Source organism: Chiloscyllium plagiosum, unplaced genomic scaffold (genome assembly GCF_037043375.1).
Source record: "Chiloscyllium plagiosum isolate Xiang-an unplaced genomic scaffold, Cpla_swu_hap1 HiC_scaffold_9, whole genome shotgun sequence".
Lineage (NCBI taxonomy): Eukaryota > Metazoa > Chordata > Chondrichthyes > Orectolobiformes > Hemiscylliidae > Chiloscyllium > Chiloscyllium plagiosum.
In genome coordinates, this window is record NW_028270147.1 from 72,874,850 (window position 1) to 72,899,173 (window position 24,324).

General features: G+C 39.4%; 1 protein-coding gene across 1 annotated transcript; it reads right to left on the bottom strand.

Moving 5' to 3' along the window:
- Positions 1-1,052: 1,052 nt before the first annotated feature.
- On the bottom strand, positions 1,053-23,480 carry rtca (RNA 3'-terminal phosphate cyclase). Its single transcript, XM_043699686.2, has 11 exons — positions 23,344-23,480; positions 21,733-21,833; positions 15,152-15,295; positions 11,078-11,201; positions 10,399-10,457; positions 9,619-9,760; positions 8,888-9,012; positions 5,534-5,592; positions 5,093-5,187; positions 2,376-2,480; positions 1,053-1,409 (listed from the first exon to the last, which is right to left on the bottom strand). Exons 1-11 carry the CDS (start codon positions 23,386-23,388, stop codon positions 1,311-1,313), a joined length of 1,098 nt encoding a protein of 365 aa, XP_043555621.1. The 5' UTR covers positions 23,389-23,480; the 3' UTR covers positions 1,053-1,310.
- Between the last annotated feature and the right edge of the window lie 844 nt (positions 23,481-24,324).

Below are 24,324 nucleotides of genomic sequence, written 5' to 3' on the forward strand. Positions count from 1 at the left end.
CAAAACTGATAAAAAGGGCTATATTACAGGCTATTTGGAAGCACATCACATGTTAAAAAATGGATGAATTATAACACAAATAGAAAATGAATGAATGATATTACAGCTATTAGAGATTTATTACAAAGTGACCATGATGGAATATGAACATTCAAGGATTGGAGACATTTTGGAAGGACAGGTAGAAATTAACAAGAGATGGGGTAGCTCTGCTACCAGGAATAAGATCAAAACTGTAGTGAACAAGCATTTTGGTTCAGAAGATCAAAATGCAAAACCAGTTTGTATGGAGTAAAGAAATAGGAGTCATTGGTGGGAGTGGCTTATAGGTCCCTTAACCTCCACCATCTATTTCGACTTCCATAATATTGCCTGATTTTGCCATGGTTTCATCTCATCTGTCGCTAAAACCCTCACCCATGCATTTGGGGCCTCTACATTTGACTGTTCCAACAGATAACTGGACAGCTGTCCTAGATCCACTCTATTGCCTATGTTTGAGCTTACTCAGTACCACTCATCCATCTCTCTGAATTCGCCATGTTACAATGGCTCCCATATCTTGTTTTAAAATAGTTATCCTTGCTTACAAACCCCCTTATGACACCACTCTTGCCATCATTAATCTCCTCCAGCCCTACAACATTTCTGGGCATTTGTGCTCTATCAATTCTAGCCACAAATATTTACAATTTCAGTCACTCCATCATTGGCAGCTGCGCATTCAGACATCAATGCCCTATGCTGTAGAAGACCTTCACCACATCTCTGCCTCTTTTAAGATATCCTTTAGAACTACCTCTATGGTGAAGTTTTTGGTCATGTGGCCTAATATTCCCTTATGTGGAAGAGTGTCAGATTTTGTCTGATAATGTTTATAAAGCACTTTAGGATGTTTATTACAATCCATGTCCTATATAAATGCAATTAATTGTTATTAGGAATTGAAGTGATAGCTTTTTTTTCTTTACACTTTTTTGTTGCTGCACTATTACTTAAGAAAGATCCAAAGTACATTTCTAGGAGCTATGGAATAAATATTCCAGAGAATGTTTTTTATCCAACTTCATTCAGGATTTATTTAGTCTGTTATAGTACCTACATCTGCTAAAATTAGCATTTCACTGTTGTCCAGTTAATGCTTCCCTACCGTAATATTTCAATATACACGGCAAAGTCAGACATAATACATTTTTTTTAATCTGTATTTATTTTACACATAGGAATCTATTTCTAATGTTAAACATTCTCAACTAAAGCCAAGATTATGCACATTTTTGTTTCCATTAACATCTTTGAAGTTTCCAGCTTCATAAGTGGGGATTCGTCATTCCAATTCCTGCACACTCTATGATATTAGTTTCTATTCCAGACTCTTGATCATCTATTTTGTTCACCGTAAACTTAGCCTGAAAGAAAAACAAATATACAAATTGAGCAATAATATAAAGTAAATGCAATCTTCTTTTTCATTAATTAACTTACATGTAGAATCAAAGTTACTATGTTATATTATTACTATATATTATATTCAAGGCATATCATTCACACACACAATTTTATTTCACACTTACACAGCCACACAGTGGATAGGCTGTTGATCATAGGCAATTGTTATTTGCTCAGGAATTAAGTATTACAATGAATTGCACGACATGAAGTGGCAGAAGGTCCAAGTCAAACTAGAGTTGTTTGGTCAAACTATACTTATTATTAACTTAAAGAGCTCTGGATATTAGAAGTACTTGCCAGTTTTAAGGTGCAGCTCAAACTTGCGGCATTTAATGATAATAATGAAATGTGATACCTGTAGGACAACAACTACAAGTTCTAAATATCCTTATATGTTATCATCTGCTAGCTTACATGGACTACTGTACATGTCCATAAGTAAACAATCTAAAAATAATATTTATCAAACTAAGTGATTATTATTGGTCAGCTTTTTTCTCTGTCTTTCAATAAATTGTTTTATTCAGCAACAAAGTTATGCATCTGAAGTTTTGTATCAAAATATCCAAGACAGGCACCAAAACCCGAAAACAATCGATTTTATGCCACCTTAGGAAAACCTCAAAAAAAAACTTTACAGTGGTGTTCTTTGGAGGGGCTGGTTAGAGTACAGCAACAGTAAATGTGCTGTATTTGACTTGGAGGCGATTTATGATGAGGGCAACCTGCCCATTTAACTTGCACATAATCCTTCATATTTTACCCTGGAAATAGTTAACAGTAACAATGTGTCTAAACGTGACAAAATGTCCCATTCACCAACAATGACAGCACAAAACAAAACCAAAATAACTGTACATATCAAAGAAAATTGATTTAATGTAACATCGGCTAATATTTTATTTGCTCACTTGAATACTGACCTTAGTTAGCATTTCTGCAAAGTGTATAGCTGTCTGGCTGTGAAGTGTCAAGGGCCCACTTCTTACTCTGGAGACACCATTTGCTAGGGCCATGAATATAATGATCTGAGGCAAACAGAAATGCAGTTGAAAAGTTTAATTGCCTTGTGACATAACACATCAACAATCACAGAAACCATTCTTTCTATTTTACCTGGCCCTAAAGAAAGAAATTTTCTTCTGGAGCAAGGGACTGAGGTAATACTGTTGAACAACACTCTGCAGTTACTTTTAAAATAAAATTTTCCAATTTAAAAGAACAGTGACAATATTTTCCATTCAATAAAGATGGACACAAAACTACATGTCACCTTATCATTTACATATGAAATATAGATAAACGATACAATGAAGCAGGTGTAATGTAGAGGGAAAGTTTTATTGCTGTTTTACAGTTTCAGATAGTATATTGATATCAAACCTCTTGTATGCATGACTAAAACTATCAAAGTTCTGAACTAAAGCAAACTTTTGTCATCGAGTACTTTTATTTACAATTGAGTGTTCACAAGGCAAGGTGACTGTTCGTTGATTTGAACATTAGTTAAAGTAAGTGTTACATTTGATGTGATTGTCATTTTACATTGTGAAATGGACTAAAAATAGTTACATTCGCGCTCTCCCATTCATTTGAAAAACATCTGCAGATACAGTCACTCAAAAAGGCATTATTTTCTTAGCTGCACCACCAGATGCTGGGTTTTGTGCTCCCACTAACAGAGGGAAAGTGTCCTACTAACACTTACCCAGATTAAGGCAGTGGTTTAATAGAAGATAAAGCTTTCAAAAGCAAGGATGAGAGAAAATTAGTTATGAACACAATATGTATGTGAGTTAACGCTATTTTCTGAAACAGATTGATTTAAGCCAGTCTTTTTAATAAAAATATTTGTTCATAGGATTCATTTACAGTCATTAGGCCAACATTTATTGCTAATTCCTAACTGCCCTGAAGGGGGTGGTGGTGAGCTGCCTTCGTAAACCAGTGAAGTCCTGGGTAGTGTAGGGACACCCACAGTGCTATTAGGAATGGAGTTCCATGATTTTAATCCAAACAGTGAAGGAATGGGAATATAGTTCTGAGAAAGCATGGTGCGTGGTTTTGAGGGAACCTGCAGCTATTGTGTTTACCAGTATCTGCTACCCTGTAAACTGGTAAAGGAAGTGCCGTCAGAAGTGCCTTAGTTTTCCTGAATGCATTTTGTAGATGGTACACACTGCTGCTACTGTGGATTAATGATGGATGGATTGAGTGTTGAAAGTGGTGGATGTGATCACAATCAACTAGGCTGCTTGATTTGGATTGTGTCAACTTCAACGAGTGTTGAAGCTGTAATCATCCAGGCAAGTGGAGAGTATTCCAGCCCACTTAATTTCTGCCTTGTATGGAGTGAACAGGTACTGGGGAAACAGGAAGGTAATCATTAGCCTCTGCCCTGCTCTTGTAGTATTTATATGTCTTGTCCAGTTTAATTTCTGGTCAATGGTAACCCCGAGGATGTTGATAGTGGGGAGGTCAGCAATGGTAAAGGCATTGAATGTGACGGGCTAATGGTTAGATTCTGGAAATGTGTTGCTGGAAAAGCGCAGCAGGTCAGGCAGCATCCAGGGAACAGGAGAATCGACGTTTCGGGCATAAGCCCTTCTTCGGGCTTATGCCCGAAACGTCGATTCTCCTGTTCCCTGGATGCTGCCTGACCTGCTGCGCTTTTCCAGCAACACATTTCCAGCTCTGATCTCCAGCATCTGCAGACCTCACTTTCTCCTTAATGGTTAGATTCTCTCTTGTTTGAGATGGTCATTATATGGCCATGTGTAGCATGATTGTTAGCCCATAAGCCCAAGCTTGGATATTGTCATATGCACATCAACTGCTAAGTATTGGAGATATGGCAAAAGGTACTGAACATGTTGCAATCAGAGCGAACATCCCAACTTCAGCCTTTTAATAAAAGAATGGTAATTAATGAAGAGGCTGAAGATTGTTGGGTCTGGGACACTAGCCTGAGGAACATTTGCAGTGCTGCCCTGAGTGGAGATGATCGATCTTCAACAAGCACATCCATCTTTTGTGCTGGGCATGAACCCAGCCTGTGGAGAGAGTCCATGTTTTGTCCAAGCATGGATGAAGGATGTTAAGAGTCTGGAGCAGAATAACCATGGGGAAACTAAAACTGAATATTAGTGAGCAGGTTATTCTGTTGCAAATGCCACTTGATAGCATAGTCAACAATCCCTTCTGTAATTTTGTTGATGATTGAGAATGGACAAATAGGGCGGTAAATGGTCAGATTGGATTTGTTCTGCTTTGTGCAGAATAGACAAATAGGGCAGTAAATGGTCAGATTGGATTTGTTCTGCTTTGTGCATGCAGTTCTGGATCACAATTCTTCAGTACCATAATCTCTTTGGAATCCAGTGCAACTTGGTTGTGGTGAAAAATGGAAGAATTGAATTTTAAGTATATAAAATTCCACATAGCAGTTACTTCAGAAATTCTGCATTGAATTATTACAGTAGCATCTATGAAACGTTGAGAGGAAGCATTGGAGATTGGACTGTCCATTGTGGTAGTAAGCAATAAAGTTCACTCAGTGGAAATAGAGAGTTTGGAGCAAGGAAAATTAATCAAAAACCTTATTTAGGTGTTAATCATAATAAACTAATCTGACAAATACCTGATCCTGCAAGTACTGGTCCACACAACCACCATGTCGAAGATTCTTCAGCAGCATCTCTGCAGCTTCGATTCCAACTTTATCTGCAGCAACTCCTGCATTGCACAAACAAACAGTCTGACATGGGTCTTTTTCTTTCCAAAGTCTTTAAAAGCAGCATTAAATCATGTCAATCACAAATCCAACAAGCATCAATTAACACTTAATGGTTTCACCCTTGGTTCTGTAACACTATTATAATTATTTTCCTGCAATTCTCTATTCTTTTGCGTTATCCTAATGCTGAAATTGCCTCAGAGAAGCTGGATGTCAAGCTTGGTCTGAGGAAATGCTTGCAAAGTGCCTTTGGAAGTTTTACTATATTAATGAAAACAGTAGTGGGTGCAGCCATTTGCTACTTCTTCCCTGCTATTGTATATTTAACATTGAAAACAATCTTACCTCTTTTACCAAGAGCAGATCCTGCGATGATACATCCTGTAGATGTTTCAGCAAAAATACTATAAAAGGAGAAAGAATTAAAACTGAGAATTGATTTTTTAAAAACTGCTTATTGAAGTTATTCTTAATTTGCTGCTATAAACAGTGGCATGAACTACTGTAACACTTCCTAACCTGGATGAAGCACAATCTGTATGAAAGTCATCACGAAAGGACTTTGACAAGACACCTGAAGCTGCTTGATTCCACTTTAATGCTTTTTTAAAAATCTCTAAGTATTTTGATGTACCACACGTTACAGAACTGGAGAACACGTAATCAGCTCAGAATATTCTGATGATGTGATGGATCCAAGAAATGATAGCAAATGAATCAAACTCCTAATCGTGGAAATTCATTCAATCTCGTAGAAAGAGCTCTTCTCTTTGATGCTAGTAGCATGACTCGAATCAGAAACATTTTACAGCAACAAACTTATATCACTGGGCCCCAGCTTGCTGCAGAAAATCACAGGTAAAAGTCTCACAAATATTCATTATAGAATTGAAATGCATTGAATAATGCAGCTGAACATCAGTTATTTATGAAAAAGCACTTATGACAATACACAGAAACCACTTCAGAAGCAGAGGTATAATTGAGCTTGGCAATGCCCACCTACTTCAAAAACAGGAGGTGTCGAAGAGTCTAGCTGGTATAAGAATTTACCATGTGGAAACAGAAATGTATATCTCAAATTATTTATTTGGCAAAGCTGATCTTAATTCAAATTTCTCCTCAATGAGCATTCTGAATTTTGATCAAAGGAAAGGCTGGTGTGCATCCCATTTGTTCCTATAAAGAGATGCAAACACTTCAATTTCAGTAATGCAGATTAATTTCATAGCTTTCTACTAATGATCGACTATCATAAATATTAGAGTATTCTTTGAAATAGATCATGAATTGAAAGCAAACTCTAGTTCTGCTTTATCAGATTCTGATTTTCCATACAGTTTACAGTTGTAAATATTGCCAAGTTTGCAAGCCCACAATTTTCAGAAGTAGGGCATAAAGTGACTGAGAAAGTTCTGAAATTCCTAAATTCCTGTTCCTGGTTTTCTAGTTCTATCCCTTCCCTAAAATACCATACAGAAATAAATTCCTCTTGAATGGTAGAGCTCAACAGTCTCCTTGCCTCGCTCTTCTAATACGGTTACACCACAATGTGGAAAATTGCTCAGGTACATCCTGTACACAAACAACTCTCATTCATCAGTAAAGTGATCGAAGGTGTCATCAAAAGTGCTATCAGCAGCATCTGATCAACAATAACATGTTCAGTGACACCTAGCTTGGGTTCCACCAGGGCTATTTAGCTGTTGAACTCATCACAGCTTTGGTTCAAACATAGTCAAAAGAGCTGAATTCCAGAGGTGAGGTGAACATGACAGCCCTGGACATCAAGGGCACATTCGATCGAGTATGGTATCAAGGAGCCCTACCAAAACTGGAATCATTGGGTATCAGGGAGCAAATTTCTGCTGGTTGCAGTCATACCTGGCATATAAAATGGTGATGGTTGTTGGAGATCAGTCATCTCAGGTCCAGGGCATCTTTGCCGGTGTTCCTCAGGAGATTGTCCTAGGCTCAATCATATTCAGCTGCTTCATCAATGACCTTCCCTCTGTCATAAGGTCAGAAGTGGGGAAGTTTGCAAATGATGGCACAACATTCAGCACTATTTGTAACTCCTCAGATACTGGAGCAGTCCATGTTCAAATACAGCAACATCTGGGCAATATCCAGGGTTGGGCTGACAAGTGGCAAGTAACATTCATGCCACACAAATGCCAGGCAATGACCATTTCCAATAAGAGAAAATCTAACCACCACCACTCCTTGACATTCAATGGTATTATCACTGAATCTCCCCATTGCCAACATCCTAGGGTCACCATTGACCGGAAACTCAACCTCACAAACATCAGCAGGTCAGAGCTAAGAATACTGTGGTGAGTAACTCACATCCCGACTCGCCAAAGCCTGTCCACCATTTACAAGGCACAAGTCAGGATCGTGATGGATTACTCCCACTTACCTGGATGGATGCAGCTCAAACAACACTTAAGAAGCTTGACATCATCCAGGACAAAGCAGCCCACTTGATGGCTTGTGAATGTGGTACCAAAGTTCAATACTGCAGAATTTCACCAAAGATCCTTAGACAGTACTTTCCAAACCCATGACCATTTCCATCTAGAAACACAAGAGCAGTATATATATATGGAAACACCACCACTAGCAAGTTTCCCTTCAAGCTATTCATTGTCCTGACTTGGAAATACATCTCTGATCCTTCACTCTCAGTGAGACAAGATTCTAGAATACCCTGCCCAAGGGCATTGTGGATCTACCTACAACACATTGACTGCAGTGACTAAAGGCAGCATCTCACTACAACCTTCTCAAGGGCAGCCAGGGACAGGCAATAAGTGCAAGTCAGCCACTGAAACCCACATCCCATGAGTGAATAAAAGTAAAATGAAAGTGATGAAAGAAGTTTCATATTATTAATAATATGCCAGGGTATCAAGTGTTAAATCCTGAATGACCAATAAGTCCTTTTATTTGGAAAACTGTCACCAAAATGCAAAAGAATTTGGTTCACACCCACACATATGAATAATGATCAGAATATCCTAAAAAATACCGTACAACTAAAAATCAAAATTATGAGTTGGTATCAAGATTATTGATAGGGCATGGTCAGTAAATAGATACTTGTTATTCAGAAATATTATTATAGGCTTCTGGTGCAGGGGGGACTTGAACCCAGGCCTCCTGGATCAGAGATACAAACTACACCTCAAGAGTCCTCAGTCTTCCAGAGTTTGGTTGAATTCAAATTCTATCTACCATGATGAGATTCAAACCTAGATCACAATAAACAATCCGGGACAATTGGTATTTACAGCACTATGCCATTGCTTCCCCAGTGGTTGTTAAATATGCTGGGTAAGAAGTGAGAAGCTCTCTTAAATTAATTCCATCACTGAGAAAGGAGAGTCTGTGATAACAATTCCATTGGCTCAGCAGTGAACAATTTAACCAAGATTACATCCTCTTCAGATAATATTAAATACACATACTTTAAAGACAAATGTGGCTTCAGAATCTTTAAGCAGCATTATGACATTGAATCACTGTGAAACAAAAACACATGCATTCATTTCCTTAAACCATCTGATACTCAGGAAAAAAAGTCAAATAATAAAAAGGCTCATGCTGCAAGCTGACAACTATAAAATCTCAGTTAAACAAGAATTAAAAAAAAAACTTCATTAGTGTACAATAACACATTTTACTTCTTACATAATTCCATTTCCGGTCCCATAAGCCTTGTCCTTGGGCTCCTGCACAGACTGTATGTTCACGTAAATGTCACGCATTTCTTTTCTGATGCACCGAACAGCTGCAGATGCCATCTCATTTGCAAGCTAATAATGAAAAAGAAAACCCACCTTCAGTTCTTTTTAATCTCTGTGATTCACTCCTTTTATGGTAAATGGATTGTTGTAGCAATTTGTTTTCTAATGCTCATCTCTGCAACATTTGGTTAAAAATTGTGTTACATACAATTGTGGAAGCAATTTGAGATCCATTTGATTGACAGACAGCCAAAATCATTAGTTTTAAATTGCTGTTATGTATATTACCTACAAATGTTTCTGTAATGACTTATAAAAAGTCCTTTAAAATACCCTGCAAATCATGTGCAATCATAGTTTAAACTTGCATTTTAAAATTTTCAGGTGAATTATTCCTTGATTGGAACATTTCTGAATGGTCGGTATACTGCAGCAAATGCAACCATCAAATACCATGCCCATCAATACTAAATGACCACTTTGACTTAGGGCTTATATACCCAATCTTACAATCCACAAAATTACATTTGGTTCTTCATATAATTATTTAATATAATGCTCCTAACAAAACAAAAAACAATGGAATTTGAAAACATTTTAACAACTAAAACAAAAAACTTGTAAATAGGAAAAAGAAAAAAAAAATGCCAGTTGCAGCAAACATTTGATTATAACCTTTAATGGCAGAACTCCAGCAACAAAAGCTCGTCCATGAATCTTTGTGACTGTTCCTCTCTCGGTCATATTTATCGGAGTAAGCTGTTTTACTGGAGAGATCCTTAATCTCACCTCACCTCCGCCTTTTGGATAGTAACCTCTGTAAAAACAAAAAAACTATTGACTGAAACACAGCAGTCTCATAAATGCAGTTTCCAGCATACACAAGTGAGCCACCCGTTTATCTAGATGCCCATTTATTGTTGAATACTGTAAGGTTTATCACTTTAGTTTTATCTACAAAAAACATACACTCAAATAAGATATGAAAAAGTGCCTGTTTATTGTATTTCAACAGGAATTGGAAAGAACAGGGCACATCTTCAGATATGAGAGAGACTACCCTTGACTTCAAGTGACTCAAAACAAAATCTTTACTTTCTATTACACCAATCTAGTACTTCCACTTCCCACACCATGCTTGGTAAGAATCAACTTAATGCCAAATGATGAACCAACTTCACTTTCAATATTAACCAGATGAAAACTACTGAGCTGTTTCCTCATTACATAATATTTTAAGAGCTGTTATTCATGTAATGTTTCAGTTGAGCAAGACATTTCACAGCTAACCACAATTTAAAAATGCAAATCATTCAGCTGTGAAAGAATAAAAGGTTAAAAAAGTCATGAAGTGGAACCAAAAGACTTTTCCTTTAATCATGAAGACTTAATAATTTGCGTTAAGTACAAGTAACTGACACAGATAACCTTTAACTTCAAGTCCTTTATACACACCTCATTTTTAAGTCACAGTTGAACTGAAATCCAAATTTTTCACTTATTGGTTTAAATACCTAAAATACAGAAAGTTTGGTTAGTTCAACATTAAGGGCCACTCTTTTATCTACATCTAATATTAAACTGTTAGATGAACCTCACTAGTGTCTTCAGTATTAAAGATTAGCTGCTAAAATTCAAATGTTTGTATGGTGTTTTTCATTAAAAAAGGTTTCTACTGATCATCTAGTCAACCTGCTTAAATCAGTGAATATTATTTAATAGAGAGTGAGATTAAAAAAAGCCAAACTTTTATGCACTAACTGTTCAGTGAAAAGATCATAGTAACCAACTGAAACAAAATTGTTGAATGTGGATAATTCTACAAAAGTGATAGGATACAGGTCAATTTCTCTTTAATATAACTGGGTGCAAGTAGAGGCATTGTTAGTGTTACAAAATATTAGGCTCATGAGCAGCTTGGAAGTCCTATTGAGTTGATTAACCATCCTGTCTGTCAAAGTAATATGGTTACAGTGAAAGAGGGTTCAAAATTAACAAAGTGAAATGGAAAACATTGTTTTTCTTATATGTCAACATTTTAAAATAATCAAAATTCAGCATAACTATTTATTTTAAATTAAGCCAAGAACAGTTTCTTTGGGAAGGATTCTACACCAAATCGATCAGCTCTTACTTGTAAGGTATAGTCAATTTGTGGGGCCATCTCAGCATTTGTCCCTCCTCGTAAGATCAGTTCTGATGGTGAAACAGCAAAGAGTACACAAGGAGTAGCAACCTGCATTAATAGACAGATGCTCCTAAAAAGCAAAACACACACTGCTTAATGGCATATCAAAGTGCAATAAACATGCATAGCAAATATAATTCTGGAAAAAAGTAACCAATACATTTGGACAGTTCGCAAAAATTAAGAGTTCTAGAGATAGCTAGTTTCTTTGAGATGTAAAACCTCACTTGACAACCACCTTTTCAAGAACAAGTGATAAGTAACAGATTCTTGTAATAGTACATATAAAATATACATACTTAGGGAATTCACTTTGGGAAATCGAGGAACCTTCAATAAAATTATCAGTTTCAACACAAGTTACAAAATATATTTAATTGCATTCAAAGTTTGGGTGAAGATTTGTAGCTCGGATGCTCGTGGTTGTGGTTCTGTTCGCCGAGCTGGAAATTTTAGTTGCAAACGTTTCGTCCCCTGTCTAGGTGACATCCTCAGTGCTTGGGAGCCTCCTGTGAAGTGCTTCTGTGGTGTTTCCTCCGGCATTTATAGTGGCCTGTCCCTGCCGCTTCCGGTTGTCAGTTTCAGCTGTCCGCTGTAGTGGCCGGTCTATTGGGTCCAGGTCGATGTGTTTGTTGATGGAGTTTGTGGATGAGTGCTATGGTTCTAGGAATTCCCTGGCTGTTCTTTGTTTGGCTTGCCCTATAATGGTAGCATTGTCCCAGTCGAATTTATGTTGCTTGTCGTCTGCGTGTGTGGCTACTAAGGATAGCTGGTCGTGGCGTTTTGTGGCTAGTTGATGTTCATGGATGCGGATCGTTAGCTGTCTTCCTGTTTGTCCTATATAGTGTTTTGTGCAGTCCTTGTGTGGGATTTTGTACACTACATTAGTTTTGCCCATGCTGGGTATCGGGTCCTTCGTTCTGGTGAGTTGTTGTCTGAGGGTGGCTGTTGGTTTGTGTGCTGTTATAAGTCCTAGTGGTCGCAGTAGTCTGGCTGTCAGTTCTGAAATGCTCCTGATGTATGGTAGTGTGGCTAGTCCTTTGGGTTGCGGCACGTCCTCGTTCCGTTGTCTTTATAGGCATCTGTTGATGAAATTGCGCGGGTATCCGTTTTTGGCGAATACCTTGTACAGGTGTTCCTCTTCCTCTTTTTGCAGTTCTGGTGTGCTGCAGTGTGTTGTGGCACTTTTGAATAGTGTCTTGATGCAACTTCTTTTGTGTGTGTTGGGGTGGTTGCTTTCATAGTTCAGGACTTGGTCTGTGTGTGTGGCTTTCCTGTATACCTTTTAATTGCATTTTTTTTAAAAATTAACTTTCGTTATAATTTAGCATGAAGGCTCTCGAGTTTACAGCACCCTGATTAAAGTTAGGAAGATCCATAAAGCTGCCTCAATGTTTGTAATTATGTGTTAACATTTTTTATTTTAATTTTTAAATTTTTATTTATCATTTCTTATTTTCTAACTTACACTATGAATCACTAAGATAAATGTAACTTTTTTAAAAATTTCTTTATTTTGTACCTAAGATGATGTTGTGAGGGGTGACATTGTAAATTTTTCACAGTACTCCTGTACTTGAGTATGTGACAATAAACCCAATTCTAATATGGAACACTAAGTTTTATCTGCAATGTTGCTAAAAAATCAACTTCAATGGATGTTTCATTTATTATGTACATTGAGATTAATTTGAGCATCACTTTACAACTTAAATTTAAAAAGTTTGACAAATATTTGCATGTGACAAATGGCACACAAAGAGTATTGTATGGAAAACGCTGGAAGTCCGTATATTTCACATTTTCAAGAACCATCACTTTTTTCAACATTGTGTAAGAAACTTCTCTCAAAAATCAGGATGTGCACCTAAGAGATGACTATGAACATTTGTTTCCTTATAAAAAGATCACCTCCTACCTTCATGTCTGTAAGCTTCAGTGATTTCCTACTAACAACGCAGATTGCAGTATGCCATCTACTGTAATCCCATTTTAATCAGATGTGATTAAGTTGGCTATCCTTGTCCTTGCATGCAGGGACATGGGAGTATAATGGAGTAAGCATAATTCCAATTGGTGAGATTGTATCTGGAGTATTGTGTGCTGTCTGGTCCCTTTGTCTAAGAAAGGACATGCTTTCCATTGCAAGAGTGCAGTAGAGATTCCTAGAATGGTATACCTGTCCAATGAGGAGAGATTGAGAAAACTGAATTTGCATTCTCGTACAAATAGAAGAAGGTGATTTTATTGAAACTTAAACAATTCTTAAAAACAAAAGATGCAGAAAGGATGTTTCCCCTGAGGCAGGAGTGGAGGAGACTCAGAATAAGGGACGAGCCATTCAGGATTGAGATAAGGAGTAATATTTTTAGTCAAACACAGAGGATCTTTGGAATTTTCTGCCCCAGAAAAGTGCGGAAGCAACCGAATAAATTCAAGAGAGATTGAAAAGATGTGTAGAAACTGGGCATCAAGGGATACAAAGATAATGCAGGAAAATGGCACTGAGGTTGATCGTCAGTTATGAACTAGAATGGCAACACAGGCTAGAGGAGCTGAATGACCTGCTGTTGTTCCTATGCATCACCAGTGAAGGGGAAAAAAAAACAAATGTCCCCTAACAATTACAACACTGGACAGCCCCAACTTCACTGCATCCCATTTGAACCCATGTTCCTCTCTATTAGAGACTGTTTATTCCCACTTCTAAAACATGATCCACTACTAAACACAACATCATGCCTTTGGTGCCTTCAGAATTAACTGCACGAATGCTTTTCTGGCCAGCCTCCTCTCTCTATCCTCTGGAGGCTTCAGATTGTCTATCACTGTAGGTCACACTCACTCATTGCCAATGTTCTTACTGATTTAAATTGTTGCCTTGATATCCACCATAATCCCCATTGTTCATAACGTTTGAAGTAGTGTTATAGAGTCTTAGAGTCATAGAGATGTACAGCACGGAAACAGACCCTTCAGTCCAACTCGTCCATGCCGACCAGATATCCCAACTCAACCTAATTCCACCTGCCAGCAGCCAGCCCATATCCCTCCGACCCTTTCTTAATCATATACCCATCCAGATGCCTCTTAAATGTTGCAATTGTACTAGCCTCCACCACTTTCTCTGGCGGCTCATTCCATACACGAAAATGTTGCCCCTTAGGTCTCTTTTATATCATTCCCCTCTCACCCTAATCCTATGCCCTCTAGTTCAGGACTCCCCAAAGCCAGGGAAAAGACTATGTCTATTTATCCAATCCATGCCCTTCATAATTTCACCCCTCAGCCTCCGTCCTCAAGGGAAAACAGCCCCAGCCTATTCAACCTCTCCCTATAGCTCAAATTCTCCTTATCATATGTTTTTCTCCATTTATAAGCAAATGATGGGAAAAGTGCAAAGCATCAAGCGAGAACTGTCTGTAACTTAAAGAGACCTTTATTTCTAAATCTAGTTTAGGTTCTATGTAGCACTATGGTATTGTAGCACTCAACTCTGCAGTTGAATAATTCAGTTAACTGTTTTTAAATTGGCTGAAATAGTTAACGTGCTTAGTGTAAAATGAGATAAGACAAAGTTTCAGATGAGTTCAAGTTTATTGGGGGGGGGGGGGGGGGGGGGGGGCGTGTGAACAAAGTGTGAATCTGGCCAACGTGCTACCTCCACACTTGAGAAACTACAGGTAGTTCTTCTATAATGTGATGGCTGCATTCTTGCGTAACCTTGCATTATAGAAAAATCCTGCTTTAGACATAATGCTTAAAGTGTTGGCAATGTACTCACATTACAGCCAACATGTTTTAAAACTTCGCACTTTAGAAACAGTGTCTCCAATTCGTCAATCGTGTTACAGCAAATTCATACTGATGAAATGCGAGCTATAGCAGAACAATCTGTATATTTTTATGGGATGCACAATGAATAAGCATACAGAAAATATATTGGTTAACTATTGCAAGGCCACGTCAGACTCCTATTATTCTCTTTTTAAATAAGGATCAAGCAGTACTTATACTCACCCAGCTGTTTTTGTATCTGCAACATGGCTTCCTCCCTCAATTTTACCTGGAGAGAAGGAGATTTCTGTGGAACCAACTTTTGCTTCTTCAAGACAACCATCACATAAATCACGAACCATCTCGAGCCCTGAGAGATGCTGTGGCCTTAAGATCAAAATAATCTTTATTTAGTATTTATACAAAGTAGGTTTTTAAGGTTTTGAAATATGAACATTTGTGCTAATTGAGAGATATATTGGTACTCAGTACCCAGGGCTTGCATAATGCTCTCCTTGAGCAAGATTAGGTGAAGAATAAGATTTTCTCCATTCTGCATCTGCAGTGTAATCACAAAAGATTTCCTTTTTTATACCTATTTAATATTCATCCATTTCTGACACCAACCATCTGTTTTCATAAGCAAGACTGCAAATTATAGCCAAAGTAAAAGGAGATTTCTAAAAATAATTATTTTAATGGAATATGTGTGACATTGTCTAAGTCAGCTTTTGTTGTCCATCACTAATTGCCCTTGAATTAGCTGGCAAACTATTTAGAGTTATGTTCCAGCTTGGAAGATTTTCTTCCATAAAAAGGACATGATTGAACCAGATGGGTTTTTAATAACAACGACAGCTTAGTTTTAAATTCCAAACAATAAGACCATAAGACAATAAGAAATAGGAATAGGAATAAGAGTGGGCCATCGAGCCTACTCTGCCAATGAACTGGATCACAGCTGATCTGACATTCCTAACATTCACTTTCCTGTCCTTTCCCATAATCCTTCACTTCCTTACTGATCAAGAATCTAGATTTTGTAAATCAAGTTTGAATTTCAACAGCAGCTGTAGGTCAGCAAACAACAGGATGATAGATAAATGGGACTTGATGTGAGTTAAGACAGTGTAAACTTGAGATCATCCAAATTTCAAACAGCAAAACTTAGGACACCATCTAGGAGTGCATTGATTCTAAAGTTGTTTATACCAAAGAAGGCACAAGTCAAGTTGCAGAGCCGACAGGCTGAAAACAGGAATGAACTTGGTTAAAATTACTGAGCTGAAAAATGTGTTGCTAGAAAAGCACAGCAGGTCAGGCAGCATCCAAGAAGCAGGAGAATCGATGTTTTGGGCAGAAGCCCTTCTTCAGGAATGAGGAGGGTGTGCCAAGCAAGCTAAGATAAAAGGTACGGAGGAGCGTTGGGAATGCGATAGTTGGAAGGAGGTTAAAGGTGAGAGCGATAGGCCGGAGAGGGGGTGGGGGCGGAGAGGTCGGGAAGAAGATTGCAGGTCAAGAAGGCAGTGCTAAGTCCAAGGGTTGGGACTGAGATAAGTTGGGGGGGGGGGGGGGGGGGAGGGGAGAGGAAATGAGGAAGCTGGAGAAATCTGCATTCATCCCTCACTTCCCCTCACTTGTCGGCTCTGCAACTTGACTTGTGCCTTCTTTGGTATAAACAACTTTAGAATCGATGCACTCCAAGATGATGTCCTAAGTTGTACTGTTTGAAATTTGGATGATCAGCTTTGATCTCCAGCATCTGCAGTCCTCACTTTCTCCAAAAATTACTGAGGTATGAATCGGTAACCTTTAGGAGATGGTGTGAAAATGAGATTGGAATCTTAACTCGCAGTGACAACTGTACATAAACAGACTAGGTTAATCTCAGACTGTAACTAGGCAATGGGTTTTGTCTTCTAATATTTAACTGGAGGGAATATCTGCCCAACCAATACTGGATGTCAGATGAAGCACACAGTGAAATGAAAAAGTAAGCACTCTTCCATCCATTCAACCCAACTCAAATTATTACGTGGCATATAGTACTACAAGTGGCCATAATATAAATAAGGAAGCATAAAATAATTTAAAAAGAAAAATAATTTTAAAACTCCAGGATAGTAGATTGTGTTGTAATTTCAATTAACTAAACATTTACAATTCTCCTGCAGGTTTGCTATCTACTCACAATACAGCCTAAACCAAATATTACAGTGTAATACAGACCCTTCAGTCCATCTAGTCGATGCTGATCATGTACCTAAACTACACTAGTCCCACTTGCCTGTTTGGCTTGTATCCCTCCAAACCCTTTCTATTCATGTACTTATCCAAATTAGCTTTTAAATGTTTTAACTGTACCTGTATCCACCACTTCCTCTGGCAGTTCATTCCTCACATGAACTCTAAAAAGGTTGCCCCTTGTGTCTTTTTTAAAATCTTTCACCTCTCACCTTAAAAATATACCCCCTTAGTTTTGAAACCTGCCCCCCCACACCCCCCACCCCAGGGAAAAGACCCTTGCTATTCACCTTTTCTATGCCCCTGATGATTTTATAAACTTCAATAAAGTCACCCCAAAACCTTCTATGCTCCAGTGAGAAAAATCCCAGCCTATCCAGCCTATTTTTATATATCAAATCCTCTATTCCCAGACACATCCTGGTAAATCTTTGCTGAACCCTCACCAATTAGTAATACCCTTCCTAAATCACAGTACTCCAGAAGAAGCCTCACCAACATCCTGTACACCCTCAACATGACATCCCAACTTCTATATTCAAAGGTCTGAGCAATGAAGGCAAACATGCTAAATGCCTTCTTAACCACCCTGTCTACCTAGAGTCATACAGCTGTACAGCATAGGAACAGACACTTCAGTCCAACACATCAAAGTCAACCAGATGTCTTGAATTAATTAGTCCCATTTACCAGCATTTGGCCCACATCCCTCATATACCCATTCAGGTGCCTTTCAAATGTTGGAATTGTACCACTTCCTCTGGCAGCTCATTCCATACACGCACCACCCTTGCAAGAAAACATTGCCCATTCGGTCCCTTTTAAATCTTTCTCCTGTCACTTTAAATCTATGCCATCTAGTTTTGGATTCCTCCACCCCAGGGAAGAGAGTGTGGCAATTCGCCCTGTGTCTCTCGTGATTTTATAAACCTTAATAAGTCTCTGATACTCCAGGGAAATCAGCCCCAACCAATTCAACCTCTCCCTAAAGCTCAAACCCTCCAATCCGGGCACTACCCTTGTAAACCTTTTCTGAACCCTTTCAAGTTTCACAATATCCTTCCTGAAGGAGGGAGACCAGAATTGCATGCAGTATTTCAAAAGTGGCCAAACCAATGTCCTGAACCGCCACAACATGACTTCCCAAAACATTTACTCAATGCAGTGACAAATCAAGGGATGCACACTAAATGCCTTCTTCACCATCCTATCTACCCGAGACTCCACTTTCAAGGAACTATGAACCTGCACTCCAAGGTGTCTTTGTTTAGCAACACTTCCCTGGACCCTACCATTAAGTGTATAAGTCTGCAAATTTCAAAGAATTATGTACCTGAACCACAGAGGTTCTCCGTCCTCTTTTATCTGTCATTTACATAAATGATTTGGAACAGAACATAGAAGGCATGGTTAGTAAGTTTGTGGATGACAGCAAATTGGTGGCATTGTAGATAAAGAAGAAGGTTTTCTGATATTACAAAGGAAGTTTGACCAAATTAGATTAGATTAGATTGTTGTGGTTCTGTTCGCCGAGCTCGGAATTTGTGTTGCAGACGCTTCGTCCCCTGTCTAGGTGACATCCTCAGTGCTTGGGAGCCTCCTGTGAAGCGCTTCTGTGATCTTTCCTCCAGCATTTATAGTGGTTTGAATCTGCCGCTTCCGGTTGTCAGTTCCAGCTGTCCGCTGCAGTGGTCGATATATTGGGTCCAAGTCAATGTGCTTACTGATTGAATCTGTGGATGAGTGCCATGCCTCTAGTAATTCCCTGGCTGTTCTCTGTTTGGCTTGTTCTATAATAGTAGTGTTGTCCCAGTCGAATTCATGTTGCTTGTCATCTGCGTGTGTGGCTACTAAGGATAGCTGGTCGTGTCGTTTTGTGGCTAGCTGGTGTTCATTGATACGGATCGTTAGCTGTCTTCCTGTTTGTCCAAAGGACTAGCCACACTACTATATATCAATCAAGAGCATTTCCGAACTGACAGCCAGACTACTGCGACCACTAGGACTCAACAGCACACAAACCAACTGCCACTCTCAGACAACAACTCACCAGGACGAAGGACCCAATACCCAGCATTAGCAAAACCAATGGAGTGTACAAAATCCCATGCAAGGACTGCACAAAACACTACATAGGACAAACAGGAAGACAGCTAACGATCCGTATCCATGAACACCAATTAGCCACAAAATGACACGACCAGCTTTTCTTAGTAGCCACACACGCAGATGACAAGCAACATGAATTCGACTGGGACAACACTACTATTATAGAATAAGCCAAACAGAGAACAGCCAGGGAATTCCTAGAGGCATGGCACTCATCCACAGATTCAATCAATAAGCACATTGACCTGGACCCAATATACCGACCACTGCAGCGAACAGCTGGAACTGACAACCGGAAGCAGCAGATTCAAACCACTATAAATGCCGGAGGAAAGATCACAGAAGCGCTTCACAGGAGGCTCCCAAGCACTGAGGATGTCACCTAGACAGGGGACGAAACGTCTGCAACATATATTCCCAGCTCGGCAAACAGAACCACAACAACGAGCACCCAAGCTACAAATCATCTCACAAATTAGATTAGATTCCCTAGAGTGTGGAAACAAGGCCTTTGGCCCAACAAGTCCACCCAGACCCATTTCCCTCTGACTAACGCATCTAACCTATGGGCAACTTAGCAAGGCCAATTCACCTAACCTGCACATCTTTGAAGTGTGGGAGGAAACTGGAGCACCCAGAGGAAACCTACGCAGACACGGGGAGAATGTGCAAACTCCACACAGACAGTCGCCCAAGGCTGGAATCGAACCTGGAACCCTGATGCTGTGAGGCAGCAGTGCTAACCACTGTGCCACCCCAAATGCGTCAATGGGTTGAAGAACAGCAGATGGAGTTCAACCTGGATAAATGCAAGGTATTGCACTTTGGTGCAATAAACAAGGGTAGGGCTTATACAATTTATGATAAGGCCTTTCGTAGTTTTGTAGAACATAAAGACATATAAATTCACGTGCATAATTCTTTGAAGTTTACTTCACATATAGACAGGGTGGTTACAAAGACTTTGGCATGCTTGCCTTGACTGCTCAGTGCTTTGAGTTTAGAAGTTGGGAAGTCACTTTGAAGTTGTACAAGACATTGATGAGGCCTCTTCTGGAAAACTGTCCAGTTCTGGTCATCCAGATACAGAACGATACTATCAAGCTGAAGAGGGTTCAGAAGAGATTAGCCAGGATTTTGCCTGGTATGGAAGGTTTGAGTTATAAATAAAGACAAGATAGGCTGGGACATTTTTTCCACCGGATCGTAGAAGGTTGAGAGGCAACCTTAGAGAAGTTTAAAAAGTAATGAGTGGTGTGGATACAGTTAATGGTAGTTGTCTTTTCCCTCGGATGGGGGATATCAAGACGAGGGGGCACATTTTTAAGCTGAGCGGTAAGAGATTTAAAGATGACATGAGGGGCAAATGTTTTTTTTTACACAAAGGGTGGTTTGTGTGTGGAATGACATTCCTGAGGAAGTAGTGGATGTGGGTACAATTATGAAGTTTTAAAGAAATTTGGATAAGTACAAGAATATGAAAGGTTTGAAGAGATATGGTCTAGGTGTAGGTGTAATGTTAAAGGATTAAATTGTACTATCTCTGGACATGCATGCCATGTTAAACTGCACTGTCTTTGAATGGGGATGACAATTATGCAGAAACGTAGATGACTCACACTCCATTTAGCCAGCCATTTACTACTACTCTCCTGCGATTATCAAATTAAACTCTCATTCAGTCCCTTCCATTCAGAAATGCTTTCACAGCCATCCCCTGAAGCTAGGACATTATCACACCTACACTGTCTTGGGGTATCACGGAGTCAGGAATTTGTTTGCATAACGATTCCTCAGGATGTGGGCATTTACATTATCTCAGAGGATGACTTCATCCTACCGTTATACCTAGGATAACATGTGGTTATGGGGGGGTGGTGGATGTGGCCAGTGTATCCGTGAGCATTACAAATTGACCTGTATAAAGGGGATGTGTTTTCTTCGTTCAGGGCCTCTTGACTCAACTTTGTACGCCTGCAAGAGGGTCAAAGGGGGTCACCTAGCTTGTACAGGCTTTAACTGTTTGCAGTTGTTGTCGTGCACAAATCGCATCTTATGTGTGAAGCCTCAGGAAAACAGCCTAATGGAACTAGTTCAGTTTGGGATTATGTTTGGCATGGACTGGTTGGACCAAAGGGTCTGTTTCCATGCTATATGACTATGATTACTCAGGGCCCTACATAATTGTATAAGACCTGCCCTTGTTTGTTTTACCAAAACGATCCCTGTCGAACATCACTAGTCACAGGCCTCCAGTCTGAAAAACAACACTCCACCATCACCTTTTGTATCCTATCATCATCATCCGCTACAAGAAAATAAAATTTCTCAAAAATGTAATGTTTGTTTATATGATTCAGGGCTTGTACAGGCAGTGCTAAATATAGAAATGCAATATTATGTCAAATACATAGGTTTAGACAGAAATGAAAGCAATCAGTTAAACTGAAAACAGATTGTGTGACACTTACCGTAGTCCAGGTGTGCTTCTCCCTGCTCGTATATTGTGGATTTTTATCTTGACTCCCTGTAGACAACTTAATGCTGTGCACACACGCAAAATCTGTCCTCCCTGGAAAAGGTCAAACTGTATTAGGTGTGGGATATTAGATTAGATTAGATTTACTTCGGCACAACCAGTCCACACCGACGCTCCGAACAGTAATCCACCCAGACCCACTTCCCTCTGACTAATGCACCTATCACTATGGGACAATTTAACATGGCCAATTCACCTGACCGGTGCATCTTTGGACTGTGGGAGGAAACCTGAGCACCCAGAGGAAACCCACATAGACAGTCACCTGAGGCTGGAATCGAACCTGGAACCCTGGTGCTGTGAGGCAGCAGTGCTAACCACTGTGCCACTGTCCCTAATATGATTCACACTGTTATGTTTTGGATCAACTGGAGTTTATGGAGGGATGAGGAGAGAGAGTTTGGAAAGAACTATAACATCTGAAAGTCACAAACTTATGATTGAGAATTTCAGCTACAAATTAGCTAAGATAAGGGTTGGTCCAGATGCAGGTGATGTTTATGGAGATCAAAGTACATGGTGACTGTAATGGAAATTTGACAATCTGGTGGTTAGTCTATGTTTGAATGGGATGTCAAGATTGTCAACAGCTTAGTTCAGCTCTAAACAGAGATCGGAGAGGCTGATAGGCGGAGAGGCACCCTCCACGCGTCATGGCAACGGGGAGGAGGTTTTTAAAGACAGTTGCTTTGAACTTATACTTACAACCTCTGACTTAAAAGGCAAGAATGCTACCAAATTGAAGCATTGCTAATACCCTAATGTCATGTATTACGTAAAACTAACTCCAATGCCTTTTTGCTGTGTATGTAAACAGTGTACTGGGTGAAGAATGGCATAATTAAGCATCTTCGCAATATCCCATTGTAGCTTGCATTATATCATCACTAATATCTTGGTCAAAATAACTGTTTGTCTCATACGTATAAATGTTCATAATTGCAAATTATTTTCTTCCCAAATTATATCGCACCTCCTTTCTGTAAGAAAAGCAAATTATTTATATTCGCCCTTGATTAAAAGATTTTTGGTTAACCCTATTGCAGACATATACGCAGTATACTAAAAAGGCCTAAACAATTTGGCCGAGGTGCATGCTGCTTTTATCAATTTTAAATATGCATGTTTCTAGTTGCGACTATTTATCCACTGAACATTACAAGTCTTGAGGCATCTGGAATTCAGCAGTACAACGGAGAAAATTAAATATCCATAAAATATTGAAGTAGGCCAGAGTTTGCCGGAGCTTTATTGGACAGTGACAGAGCTTTTCAAACCATGGAACTGCTGAATGCCGGACTCGATAAGCACGTCGCCGGCCAAATTAAAATGGTTTACATCCTACCAAAACTGGATTTATTCCTCGATAGAAATGTCCACCTGCCAAATTTCATGTTTAAAGATCTAAGATTGTATTTTTAATCGTTTTTAAGCGAACCCCATGACGATGAAACGTTTCAAAATCACTTTGCAAAATGGGCGGCTTGATCACTGCACCCTTCTCGTTTAAAGGCTCCAGCAAGGCCCAAAAGGCTTCACTCACCCCCTCCATTATCCCACCGTCAATTTCAATGCACTGCTCCGCCATTGTCACAAATCGGAATATCCACGCTCGCCTTAAAAACCACAGATTGAAGACAAGCCAGATCAGTCAAGCCCGTCATTCAGCTCAAACCCCACCCCTCTCCAAAACAGACCGGCGCGTTCTAAACCCCGCCCCATACACAAACTCCACCTCCCTGATCAAACACCGCCCCTCTCTCTCAACGCTGCGCCTCATTGTAAACCACGCCCCATACACAAACTCCACCTCCCTGATCAAACACCGCCCCTCTCTCTCAACGCTGCGCCTCATTGTAAACCACGCCCCATACACAAACTCCACCTCCCTGATCAAACACCGCCACTTTCGCTAAAGCACCCCGCCTCCCTGATTGAGCGTCCCCCCACTCCCGTCCTAAATTAACTCGTCTTTCAGGCAATCCCTAACTTTCCCCTGACCTTACATGTGGCAGTTTTCTCACTCACTGAACCATAATTTGGAGGTGCCCATGTTGGACTGGGGTGTACAATTAAAAATCACACACAACAGCAGTTTATAGTCCAACAGGTTTATCTGGAAGCACCAGCTTTCGGAGTACTGCTCCTTCATGAAGTATAAGGTCGTAAGACACAGAATCTATAGCAAAGGTTTACAGTGTGATGTAACTGAAATTATATATTGAAAATGACCTGGATTGTATGTTAAGTCTCTCATCTTTTAGAATGACCATGTTGGTTTCAATTCTTTCAAATGTATGTCCCAGAACTTCTTTAAAGTTACATTCTCAAGTGACCTTTAACAATAGGTGCCATGTCAACCCAGCTAATGCATTGAAGATATGAGGTGTCCTGTGTAAGGTTGTCTGTGTCCAATGTTCAGACGAATTCTAATCTTAAAAATTTTACATGGATTCATGCAGTTTTTGATCAAAATAAAATGCAATCCTGCAAGTATAAATTCACCTCACAAACTTATGTGTGT

Coding starts and splice junctions, on each gene's coding strand:
- rtca (XM_043699686.2), bottom strand. CDS start 23,388: ATGGCGGAGCAGTGCATTGAAATTGACGGTGGGATAATGGAGGGG. Junction 10,458..11,077: donor AAATTGACTATACCTTACAA/GTAAGAGCTGAT, acceptor TCTGTATTTTAG/GTATTTAAACCAATAAGTGA. Junction 5,188..5,533: donor ATCTGCTCTTGGTAAAAGAG/GTAAGATTGTTT, acceptor TGTGCAATGCAG/GAGTTGCTGCAGATAAAGTT.